Source organism: Lycium barbarum, chromosome 12 (assembly GCF_019175385.1).
Source record: "Lycium barbarum isolate Lr01 chromosome 12, ASM1917538v2, whole genome shotgun sequence".
NCBI classification, from domain to species: Eukaryota; Viridiplantae; Streptophyta; class Magnoliopsida; order Solanales; family Solanaceae; genus Lycium; species Lycium barbarum.
Genome location: NC_083348.1, coordinates 85216219 through 85229929, shown reverse-complemented (window position 1 = coordinate 85229929; position 13711 = coordinate 85216219). Strand labels below are relative to the sequence as shown.

Genomic DNA, 13711 nt, shown 5'->3' with positions numbered 1-13711 from the left:
AAATACAACAATGACATTCTCCATAACATTGCCAGATCTCGCAATACTGCAATACTAAAAGACTTAATTGTTAGTTCAAAACAGAGTGAAAGGAGGAAAAAAATATCCTTAGAGAACATAATCACAGCCACAAAGTTGGAATCTTCGTGTCAACCAGGAATCTCTACGTTGAAAAGAACTACTATCTAACATAGAATTTTTCTTTTTTTCCTCGTTTCCTAAGTGATTCTCTCCTGCAAATCTAGGAGCGACAGTATGTTGGTCAACAAACAAAAAGACAATAAAGGATCAAATGTTTGGTCTTCTTGACCTACCATTGATAAGTGGTACCTGATTTAACTATAGGTTTTGCAACCAAAATTATAAGCATCATCTTTCAGTCCAACTCCCTTTTGGGGCTGATATGAAAATCTCTAAATGTGATGGGCTCAACTCAAAAACACAAAAAGAAATCCTCACAGAAATCACCAAATATTAACACTAGAACCAGCAGGCAAAATATTGGTCATATGTTAACCAGAAGTTTCCAGCAGCCAAAAAGACTGCTATACTAGATACATAGGTGAAGATTCAAATACCTTACTAGCTAATACTAATAGTACCACATCATCAGGTAGTTTTTACACATGGCTATACCAGATAGCGGAATAACACTTACATCAACTGATTAAAGTTAGCAACAACAACAATTTGTTTTGCTAACAGAAGATAAGTGTCAGATATTGCACTAGCTCTCTCTCTCTCTATATATATATGTATAGCCAGAGATAAATGGAAGGGGCTTCTCTATTCTGCATCCCTTCTTAAACTGAAACGCACTCCCCCTGCAAGAACAACAATATCTCTATTATGAACAATGCTAAGAAATCAGTACAAACAAGTAAATGTTCCAAAAAAAGAGGGTTGGGATGTGGCAGGTAGGAAAGGGGCCTTAATTGTACATGAAACCTACCTCCATGAAAAGCATTAGGTTGTAATAGCTAGCATGTCAAAGCATGCATTTCTTCATCCACAATGACTCTTTTTACTTGTTTAATTAGTTATCCCATTCACTTCAAATGACTTTGCAAGACATATTTAGAACACGATGAATATTCCGATTACTCAATCTACAATTTTAAAAAAAATTGTCTGGGACAAAGATACGACAAGGTTTTATTAAGAAGGCAGGATTAGATAACCAGAAAAAATAGTCAACTAAGATAAGACAATCTTAACTTCCAAACCTTTAGAAGCCAGACTGCAGAATTAAACTCGACTACTCCTACAACATATCAGCAAGATTCTTTAATCACAAGTCCCCAAAACATTTTAATCTATAATGTGTTCCCCTATCTCACTAGGAAAAGAGAATCAGGTTTTAGACCTATACTCTTGTTCCCCATACAAGATAAAACATCCATTTCACTTATCTCTATACTAATTTTAAACTTTTCCACAGTTGCTTTATAGTTCCATCTTGAATTCCTCTATCAACAAGCAATAAAATGGAAGTAAAACTATGCAGCGATACGACATGTACTAAAACAAACCCAACCACTAATCCCTCCAGAACTCTGTTTCCATGTCACACATTCTAAGGTAAGTGGCTTTGATCAATGTTAACTTTAGGATCAAATTTAAAAAAAATCCAAGATGACAAAAGCAAAAAAATAATACAATAATGAAGGGCGCAATCATGTCGAAGATCCAGAATATTTAACTATTCAATGATTTTTAAAAACATTTCACTTTATGACGTGTCCCCCATCTCACTGGGAAAAGAGAAACAGGATTTAGAATAACACTCTTGTCCCTCCATATTCATCTAGTAGAAAACTTGATCAAATAAAAAGCATGTAAGTATCTATTACCAAGGAGAAGCAACAATAAAGTGGTAATATAAGATAAAACATGCCTTTCAATTACCTCTAATTTTAATGTTGCTTCAGAGTTCCAACTTGCATTCCTCTATCACCGAGACATCTCGTTCCTCAATCCCTTTCTTCCCATGCTTTTCATATAAAGGGACAAGGGTATCAAAACTGACAAAGGTTTCAAAACAGTCCAATCCACCACTAATCTTAGCATGTTTGAGGGATTTCTTTTCAAGACTATACCAAAGAAACTTCCTACCATCCATTTCCATAAGAACTTCCTTACCAGTAACTGAATATGCTATTGGCCTCAGATAAGTAAAATGTTGACGACCCTCTAACTGCTCAACTTTAAACAACTTAACCCAAGACCGGTCCTTCATCATCCATACATCAACATGATCCAACACATTTGCCTTCGCATTCGTGACGTGACCTGAAATCAAGCAAAGGCGTTCACCCAAAGCTGCCAAATTAAATTGTATTGGCTTGCCCAAATTCTCAGGAAATGGCATCTCCTCAAACCTCTCACTTCCAAGGTTAAGACCAACAAGAATCAACGGGCTCGACCTCACTAATGGTTCCTTAGTTACAATCCAGTTCAATGCACCTCCAGCGAACGTCCCATTATCTTCCTTAAGCAACCAATATGGACAATCCTCCTTAAGCTTCTTCCACCCACCAAACTTCAAACTATAAACCATTGTCGCAGAAACTAAGGAAGGATTATCATCAGGGTGATACCATTGACCTATCGTAACCACCTTATAATCATCACCACAAACATCACAACCAAAGCCACCACAAATTTGGGCCAACCCCGGACCACGTCCCTTTGGAGTTTTACTTTCAGGGTTAAAGTGACACACAGGCAACTTCCTAAACATGTTGGTTGATGGATTCCAAACACCATTTTCACTCATATTGTTAGATATCAAAAGCAAACCACGACAAGAACCCAATACCTGAGTTGGACCAAAGGGTTGGTTTAGTGGGTGGTCAAGCTCTTTTGGTTGTTGTTGCGGGGTTGAACTGAAGTTGTCAACCGAGAAAATGTTGTGAGCTTTGTTGTTGGCCTTGAGAATAAGAGAGTTGGGGTTTAGCATTTGTTGCTTTAGGTGAGCTTGGATGAAGTTTGTGCTGTCTATAAGGGCTTTGACTGGTTTGGAAACACACCTGAATCTGAGCAAAGACTTGACTGGAAGTCGAGAAAATATGTGACTGATAACTTCAGGTGGAATGTCCGACATTGTGGGTAGGGTTTAGGGTTTTAGCGAAATGGAAGAATGGGTACTAGAGAGTGAGACGCTTGTTTTGTTTTTGGGTGAAAGGCTAACTTTGTCTCCTTATTCTAGACAGGATTCCATATTGTTTTTTTTTCTCGGAATATTCATGTTGTTCAAACAAAACAAAACGGAATATTCCATGTACTAAACTTTGGTCATTTCTTTTTCAACATATTAACTTTAGGGGTTCTTTTGTTTTATGCTGGATTGGTTATCTTGGAATTATTTTGGTTATCTTGGAATTATTTCTTATTGACTGTTTGGGTTTTTGTATTAAAAGCATGCATTGTATATTTTTTAAGAAAAGTTGTTTGTTTACAAAAATACTCTTCACCTTATTTGGTAGAAAAGGGTTTGAGGGACCTCAAGATTATTTTTTGTCATTTTCATTGTTTTATCCAGGAATAACTAATTCTGGTACTATTATTCCATCATCCGACAGGGATAACTTATCCCGGTATTATTTCTAATCCTGTGTTAGGATCGGTAATCCGGGTAATGAAAAATTTATCTAAACAATATTATAATGACAATAACAAAGACAATAGTTAGTTGATAACAACAGCAAGTAAAGAAAATAAATGAGGCACAAATTTAACGTGGTTCGGTCAGTGTGACCTACGTCCACAAGCGGAGAGGAGCAATTTCACTATATCAACAAGAGTACAATAGAGAGTACAAAATTAGAGTAAATACTCTAATTACCCCAAAAGTATCCCAAGAGAATAACCTCACAAGATCACTCCAAAGAAGGGTTCACACAAGTGTTTCCCAACACATAACTCTCGCACAATAATACTCTAAATAAAAAGGGAGGAAGAAGAAGACAAAACTAAGAGATGAGAAGCTCTTGAATTGTTTTGGCGTGTCTTCAAATGGAGACAAATGCTTTCCTTTTATAGGGGCCAAACTTGGCCTCCAAGTTGTGGAAAAAGAAAATGAAAAATAATCAAAAATTTCTCATCCATACAAGCAAATTTTGGCTCCAAGCATAATATTTTATTTCAAAATAAGGCCACATTACAAATCTCCACCTTGGCCTAATTTTGAGTGATACAGTAATTTTGCTCCACCCTCTCCGCAAAAGCCCATATGGGCTAAATCATTCTTCATGAATGTCAATCAAGTTCAAGCAGAGCTTAAACTTGCCAACTAGAAGAGCTTTTGTGAACAGGTCGGCAGGATTGTCTCTGGTGTTGATTTTCTTAACAGAGACCTTTCCTTCAGCAATGGTTTCCCAAATGAAGTGATACTTGATATCTATATGCTTCGTCCTCTCATGATACATATGATCTTTAGTCAAGTGAATGGCACTTTGACTATCACAGAAAATGGTAATACCACCTTGGTGTAAGCTAAGTTCAGCAAATAGACCCTTCAACCTTAAGGCTTCTTTGATCGCCTCAATTACGACCATATATTCTGCTTCGGTAGTAGATAAAGCTACTACATGTTGTAATGTAGCTTTCCAACTGATAGCACAACCACCAATGCAAAACACGTAGCCTGTCAGTGATCTTCTTTTGTCAAGATCACCTGCATAATCAGAGTCTACAAAACCAACCAAAAAGTCAGTATTTCTCCCAAACTCCAAACAGCGTTTGAAGTACCTTTTAAGTAACTGAGAATCCATTTCACAGCCTGCCAATGTGCTTTACCAGGGCAAGTCATATATCGGCTTACCATACTCACTGCTTGTGAAATATCTGGACGTGTACACACCATCGCATACATAATATTGCCAACTGCACTAGAATATGGTGCATGTGCCATATACCTCTCTTCTTCCTCTGACTGCGGTGATTGAGCAGCTGATAACTTAAAATGAGCAGCAAGAGGAGTAATCACTGGTTTAGCATCTTTCATGCCAAACCTCTCCAAGACTTTCTCCAAGTACTTCTTCTGGGTCAGGAATAGCCGATTGGCTCCTCGATCTCTTTTGATCTCCATGCCAAGGATTTTCTTAGCTGCTCCTAAATCTTTCATTTCAAATTCACTTTTCAGCTGACTTTTCAAATTGTGAATTTTTGTCAAATCCTTAGCAGCAATGAGCATGTCATCAACATATAACAATAAGTAAACAAATGAACCATCATTTAACTTCCGGAAGTAAACACAACTATCATACATGCTCCTCGAATAATCATGACCCAACATAAAGGAATCAAACCTTTTGTACCATTGTCTTGGAGACTGCTTTAATCCGTATAAGGATTTCTTCAACAAGCAAACATGATCTTCTTTTCCTTCAATCTCAAAACCTTCAGGTTGATGCATGTATATTTGTTCCTCAAGTTCGCCATGTACGAAAGCTGTCTTAACATCAAGCTGTTCTAACTCCAAATCATACATGGCAACTAAGGCAAGCAAAACACGAATGGAGCTATGTTTAACAACAGGTGAGAAAATATCATTAAAATCAACTCCTTGTACCTGACTATAGCCCTTTGCAACTAATTGTGCCTTATACCGTGCATCTTCAACCCCTGAAATGCCATCTTTTTTCTTGAAGACCTATTTGCAACCAAAAATTCTCTTTCCTGATGGCGGCTTTACAAGAGACCAAGTACCATTCTTTTGGAGAGATTCAACTTCTTCATTCATTGCAATCAGCCACTTGGCTGAATCACTACCAGAAACTGCTTCTGAATATTTTGATGGTTCTCCAATTTCTTCAGTTTCCTGTGCAACTGAAAAAGCAAATGCAACATAATCTCCATACCTTCCTGGTTTTTGAATTTGTCTCCTTGGTCTGTGTGTGGCTATGGAATACTCATTTGGTTTAACTTCAGGCTCAACTTCAGGAGTTTCAACTGTATTTTGTTCCACAGTTGATGAGCTTGGCTTAGAAGGAATGCCAAGCTCAACCTCCACCTGCTCATGTATACCTTGCTCTTTATTCTTATTACAAGAGCTAGAAGACTCTTTTCTGGGATGTAACATAGAAGATTCATCAAAAGTTACATCTCTACTAATTACAAATTTTGGTGACTTGGGATCAGGATACCATAGTCTATATCCTTTCACCCAAGATGCATATCCAAAGAAAATACACTTTTTAGCCCTTGGCTCTAATTTTCCTTCATTCACATGCATGTACGCGGGACAACCAATTTTTTTTAATTTGAATAATTAGCAAGAGTACCTGACCACATTTCCTCCGAAGTCTTAAAGTTCAAAGGTGCAAAAGGAGCACGGTTGACAATATAACAAGCTGTAGAGATAGCTTCTGCCCAAAAGGCGTTTGTCAACCTAGCATTTGAAATCAAGAAACGAGCTCTTTCCAAAAGAGTTCTGTTCATCCTTTCTGCAACACCATTTTGCTGAGGGGTCATCCTCACAGTGCGATGTCGAGCAATTCCTTCATTTTTGCAAAATTCGTGGAACTCATCATTACAAAATTCCAAGCCATTATCTGTTCTAAGCTGCTTGACCTGTTTTCCCGTTTGCTTCTCAATCAAAACTTTCCATTGTTTGAAATTTAAGAAAACATCACTTTTATTTTTCAGGAAATAAACCCAAACTTTCCTTGAATAATCATCAATGAAAGTTAGCATGTACCTGGCACCACCTTTTGACGGGGTACGAAAAGGACCCCAAAGATCTGAATGAATGTAATCCAAAGTACCTTTTGTTCGATGAATTGCTAGAGATTTGAAGCTGACTCTTTTCTGCTTCCCGAACACACAGTGTTCACAGAACTCCATGTTTCCAGTACTTTGTCCACATAGGAGACCTCTTTTGTTGAGAATGGAAAGACCTTTCTCACTCATATGCCCCAATCGCATATGCCACAATTTGGTGATGTCAAAATCAGGTTAATTTGATGTGGAAACTGCAACAGCACCTGTAACAGTGGATCCCAATAAAGTGTACAAAGTACGAGATCTGCGTGCTTTCATGATCACAAGAGCACCTAGAGAGATTTTTAAAACTCCACCTTCACCTGTGTATTTGCACCCAAGAGATTCTAGAGTGCCCAATGAGATGAGATTTTTCTTTAAGTCAAGAACATATCTAACATCAGTGAGAGTTCTCACCACACCATCATGCATTCTGATTCGGATTGTACCTTTACCAATAACTTTGCATGGAGCGTTGTTGCCCATCAAGACAACTCTACCTCCAACAGATTCATATGTGGTAAACAAATCCCTATTGGGACACATATGATAAGAACAACCTGAATCTAAAATCCACTCATCATTAGATTTAAAGCTATTGTTAGTAGCTAAAAATATTATTCCCTCGGTCTCATCTACAGCTACACTTTCTTCAGCGGTGTTAGTATTTTGGTGCTCATTTTTCTTTTCCTTATATTTTTCTTTGTTTTTCAACTTATAGCATTCAGAAATAATATGACCTTTCTTATGACAATATTTGCACACAACATTTCTGTATTTAGACTTTGACCTTGATTTAGACCTCTCACTACTTGATTCTTTCTTATCGGATCTACCTCTTACAAACAAGCCTTCCCCAAGGGGTGTACTAGTTTCCCCAGTAATATCTTTATCTATATGTTCTTTGATTTTAAGATAGATTTGATATCTCTATAAGAGATATTATCCTTTCCATAAAGCATAGCATCTCTTATATGTTTGAATGACTGGGGAAGGGAAATAAGCAATAACACGACTTGATCCTCATCTTTAACTTCAGCATCAATATTGCTCAAATCCATAAGAATGGAATCAAATGCATCAAGATGTGAGAGTATAGAAGTACCTTCAACCATACGAAATGTGTAAAGTTTTTGCTTCAGGTAAAGTCTATATTCCACTGTCCTCTTCATATACAGGGTTTTTAATTTTTCCCACATGCTTTTGGTTGTGGTTTCTACGGATACTTCACGTAAAACCTCATTTGAGAGATTTAAAAATGATACCTGATTTTGCCTTTTTATCTATGACGCCAAACTCGGGGTCCGTTATACTTTCTGGGTTCTTTTCTTTTCCTTCCAGTGCCATATCTAAGCCGTCCTGAATTAGGATAGCTTCCATCTTCAATTGCCACATCCCGAAGTTTGCACTTCGGTCAAATTTCTCAACAAAAGTTTTTTTTACAATCATTTTTGGCTACTGAAATTTACCTGGTTAGATCCGGCTCTGATACCAATTTGTTAGGATCGGTAACCCGGGTAATGAGAAATTTAGCCAAACAATATTATAATGACAATAACAAAGACAATAGTTAGTTGATAACAACAACAAGTATAGAAAATAAATGAGGCACAAATTTAACGTGGTTTGGTCAGTGTGACCTACGTCCACAAGCGGATAGGAGCAATTTCACTATACCAACAAGAGTACAATAGAGAGTACAAAATTAGAGTTGTTATATCCCGCGTTTTCGCGCATTTGGGAAAATTTGGAACAATCTTGCTTTGTAGGAAATGAGGGCTATATTTGATTTTATTTCATAAGTGTGTGTTATTCATGAAAAATATTGATGCGGAAACACGGAGGAAGGCCAAGGGCAAAATTGGAATTTCGGAAATTAGTTTCGGGAATTACAAAATAAGGTCCATGAATTATTGAGCTCAAAAAAAAAAAAAAGAAAAATTGAGGCCCAATTTATGGGATGGCCGGCCATGGAAGGGTAGAATAGGCCCAAGCCCATGTTATTATAACCATGTGATAAATATACTTAAAAGGGACTTAGTCTTCATTCTTATCTAAGAAGTTTCAAGAAGAAAAAAATTTGAGAGCACCTCCAAAGAGGCCCCTCGGCCGAAGCTAGTGAAGAACAAAAAAAAAATTCCAAGTTCTTAAACTTTGATCCAAAAATCTTGTTCTTCTTGAATTCTTAACAAGTTCAAGACGCTCTACAACGTGGTATAATTAGTTAAGCGAGAGGACGACGTTTGTGGCAAGTGGAAAAATTGAAGAAAAAGGTAAGAACTTATTCTTTTGTGTTATGGAATAAGTATATATGTTATAATGATGGGAATTGGATGAGAATTATGGAATTGTGGTGTGTGTGTGCATGGCGCGTGTGTGGGTGTGAAGTATGTGTGGCTGTGAGCCATAATGGTATGGGGATGGTGAATTATATTTTGTTTAGCTTGTTAGTTGTGTCGTTGTGGCGTTTATGACGTAAATAAAGGTTTAACGATTCGAGTTAGTATTAAAAATGGTTGTGGGTTGTTATGGGAAATTATATGATTTTTATATAGTTTTTATATAATTATGAAAGTAGAATTCTAGAATGTGAATCATTGTTATTGTTATTGAATTTGGAAGAAGACAATGCGATTTAGTAGTTTTGTCGCATTTGTGGAAATTTCGGATGGAATATGGAATTGGCGGGAATACTTGGATCCATGAATATTGTTTGGAATGCTATTGAAATATGTTTGAATAATCTTGAATTAGTAAATGGATATGGAGAATGTTGATATTAGTTTGATAGTGTGAAGTTGGAACGGAAGTTGTTGAACTAGGCAGAAAAGAAGACTATTTATGTTATAATGTATTTTGTGATGATTGTTGATGTTGTTGGTATTGTTGGGCTGTTGTTGTTGATATTTTGGCCGAGCTTAATCTCGGGGATGTTATATGTATAGGGGAGATGCTTCCCAAATTTTTGTAGACAAGTATTGGTTGAGATCGAAATCTTAAAGCCTTACAATTAACATTTGGTAATCGTGACCAAATTGTAGATTTTGGCGAACTTGAGACGTGATTTTGGAGACGGGTAGGAAGCGGAAAAGGTATGTAAAGCTATCTCTTTCATTCTTTTGGCATGTCCAAGATATACTAGGTTTGGATTTGAACCTCGGTAAATATTCTGCTCATAGAAATCCGAGTTTACTTTTTGCACTATTCCATTCAGCATAATTGAATTAGAACTTTGATATTTTGTTGGAAAGAATGTTCAAACATTCGTGATCTTCATAAATATGACCGAATCACCCCTAAGCTTTCATGAATGACTCCATAAGGTCTAGTGTTTGTAAATTTCGTACGTCACCTCGACTTGACCCGAGGTGGGCCCACTAGTCCCGAGATCTCCTTCGTATGTCTTACTTAATCTATTTTTGTATAAGATAAAGGGGGACTTTCGCCTACGAATCTAAGGCTTCGTTTGATTTGTTCCGTAAGTTGTTTGAAAGCTCCCTAGTGTGAATGATACTAAACTTTCAGAAAATGGTTTATGAGGCATTTTCGAAAGTGTTATAAAATTAAAGGCTCATATCTTTTGTATACTAATTCCGACAGACTCGATACTTACTTTGGGCTTTTTGATATCAAAATATATGTATATGTATCTATTTGTCGAGTTTTGGAATTTAATTATGTATATGCATATGATTTCCGCACTACTCTGCTCGTGCCTACTACTATGATATCGTTCGCCGGTTCCCGGGCCGGTTTTGTGATCGTGCGCACTATGACAAATTCGGCAGTATGATGTGTTACGGTTCCCGAGACCTCGCCATAGGGCCGGGTACCGTTTATGGAGTTATGCTGTGATATGGCTTATGATACGATTTGATGATGTGATATGTTATGTTCGGGGTTGTACGGAGATTTGAAACCTTCTGGAGTATGCTGTGTTGTGGCACCAGCGTCGGAGTGGTGACCACGTTCCTGAGCCTTATGCATGATTTCTGTTTGCATTATGTACATATGTCTTCAGTACAAGTTTTGATATATTGATCCGGTATTTTCTCTCTGTACCTTTCACTTCAGTTGCAGTTGGGATTTCTGTACTCTATGATTTACATACTCAGTACATCTTTCGTACTGACCCCCTTTCTTCGGGGGCTGCGTTTCATGCCCGCAGGTACAGAGGCTCGCGATCTGCCAGTGTAGGCCACATATTCTGCTATTACAGAGTGTTCCTTTTGATCCGGAGCTCATATGTTGGTACATATCTTTTATGATGCATATGTTTCTGTACATTTTACTATTTGGGGTACGGCGGGGCCCTGTCCCGTCATATGATTCTGTTATGATTTGTAGAGGCCTGTAGTCATATATGTGGGTCATGGGTCACGTGTGTATTCGTTTGTTTATGATCTGCGTCTTAATGCGGTCCCGTTTACTATTATGGCCAAAACGACCCATTTGTTTGTATACGTGTATGTATCTGGCGACGTATATTCCGCCAACCTATCAGATTTGAATACGGCCAAATGGCCTGTATATTTGTATTTGTGTATATGTGCGGCGATGTGTATCCCGCCGCCCCTTTTGGCTTTGATATGATATTTTTGTACATGCGACCGCTTAAGATAATATTTACTTTCAGTTCTGTTTAAAATGATGAATACGAAATTTGAGTTAAGCTATAATATGACGATTTGGTATGTATGTCTGTTTGGGTGTCCAAGTAGGGCACCAGTCGCGGCCCACAGGGCTGGGTCGTGACAAGAGTAAATACTCTAATTACCCCAAAAGTATCCCAAAAGAATAACCTCACAAGATCACTCCAAAGAAGGGTTCACACAAGTGTTTCCCAACACATAACTCTCTTACAATAATACTCTAAATAAAAAGGGAGGAAGAAGAAGACAAAGCTAAGAGATGAGAAGCTCTTGAATTGTTTTGGTGTGTCTTCAAATGGAGATAAATGCTTTCCTTTTATAGGGGCCAAACTTGGCCTCCAAGTTGTGGAAAAAGAAAATGAAAAATAATCAAAAATTTCTCATCCATACAAGCAAACTTTGGCTCCAAGCATAATATTTTATTTCAAAATAAGGCCACATTACATCCCGGTATAACTTACTTCAGAATTAGTAACCAAACAAGTGATAAGACGATACAAGTAGGCGTTTGGCCATGAAAACCAAATATTTTTCACTTTATTTGAAATTTTGAAGTTGGAGTTGTATTTGGTTATAATTTTTGTAAAGAATATTTGGTTGTTTGAATTTACTAAAAGTCAAAAAAGCGAAAACAGATTTTTTGGTGTTTTTCAAATTCCACAAGTTTTATTTGGAATTTCCACGGCCAAACATTGATTTCCAATTAAAGTGAAAACATTTTCCGGAAAAAGGTGAAAAATTCTTAGGGCCAAACGGGTAAATTTTATCCACTATTTATGCTTGTGCAACACACCAAACCACCTCTTAGTCTTTAGTCTTTAGTCTTTACTACTGAGAGAGTGGCATGAAATAAGGGGTATATATCACATAAGATTGTTGATGCATATAGTATCTCTAAGTTCCTTAATGATTGAGCTGCTATAACTCGAGAGTTGGATTTCAAACCATCTGCTCAGTATGATGCAAATCCTTTCTTCCCACTAATGGATGATCCTCCGGTAGACGTTGTACCGGTTTTTTTTAAATGATCAATGTCAACCATCTGTGTCAAGAATGTACCATTTCTCATCCTCTAGTTTGGGCAGACTCAAGGATACAGTTATTATGAATTCAAAAGTGCAGAATCCCACTCGATTTGAAGTTGCCATAGCAATTATTCATAAATGTGGAAGGCCAGCATCTAAGACAATCTACGTCAACGTTTACATGGCTTACTGTTCTGCTTTTGCTTGAATGAAGCAATAACATTGGACCTCCTAACTTAGAACAAATGGGAAAGAAGTCATGTACCATGTTTCATGGTTGGGCAAATAGAATCTCCCATTTGGTAATTGCTTTTTGAGCTCTAAATCTTACAGCTAATCCTATTTATTATTTTAACTAATTTAGCCATAACACTGATCCCCTCACCATCCAAACCCGAGGCAAGGACTCACCAGGTGAACTAAATGAAGAATTAATTAATCAACACAAGTAAAATACAACGATGATATTCTCCATACATTGACAGATCTCGCAATACTGCAATACTAAAAGATTTAATAACAGTTCAAAACAGAGTGCAAGAGAAAAACATTATCCTTAGAGAACATAATCACAGCCAACTCAAGATGACTCGGCAATAGCCTTAGAGAACATAATCACAGCCACAAAGTTGAAATCTTCGTGTCAACTAGGAATCTCTATGTTGCAAAGAACTACCTGACATGGAATTTTCCCTTTTCCTCGTTTTCTAAGTGATTCTCTCCTGCAAATCTAAGAGGGACAGTATGTTGGTCAACAAACAAAAAGACGATCAAATGTTTGGTCTTTTTGAACTACCATTGATAAGTGGTACCTGTTTAAAATATAGATTTTGCCACCAAAATTATAAGCATCATCTTTCAATCCAACTCCCTTTTGGGGCTGATATGGAAATCTTCAAATGTGACGGCCCCAACTCAAAAACACGAAAAAAAATCCTCACAGGAATCACCAAATATTAACACTAGAGCCAGCAGGCAAAATATTGGTCATATGTTAACCAGAAGTTTCCAGCATCCAAAATGACTTCTACACTAAATACATAGGTGAAGATTCAAATTTCTTACTAGTTAATACTAATAGTACCACATAATATCAAGTAGTTTTTACACATGTCTATACCAGATAGCGGAATAGCACTTACACCAAAAGATTAGTTTCCAGCCACAACAACAATTTGTTTTGCTAACAAAAGAAAAATGTCAAAAACTGCACTAACTCTATATATGTATAAAGGAGAGCCAGAGATAATTGGAAAGGGCTTCTCTATT

At 37.2% G+C, this 13711-nt stretch overlaps 1 protein-coding gene across 1 annotated transcript; it reads right to left on the bottom strand.

The window, feature by feature from the left end:
• Window positions 1–596: 596 nt before the first annotated feature.
• On the bottom strand, window positions 597–3303 carry LOC132622539 (F-box protein CPR1-like). Its single transcript, XM_060337145.1, has 2 exons — window positions 1909–3303; window positions 597–824 (listed from the first exon to the last, which is right to left on the bottom strand). The coding sequence occupies exon 1, from the start codon at window positions 3104–3106 to the stop codon at window positions 1928–1930; it is 1179 nt and encodes a 392-aa protein (XP_060193128.1). The 5' UTR covers window positions 3107–3303; the 3' UTR covers window positions 597–824; window positions 1909–1927.
• Between the last annotated feature and the right edge of the window lie 10408 nt (window positions 3304–13711).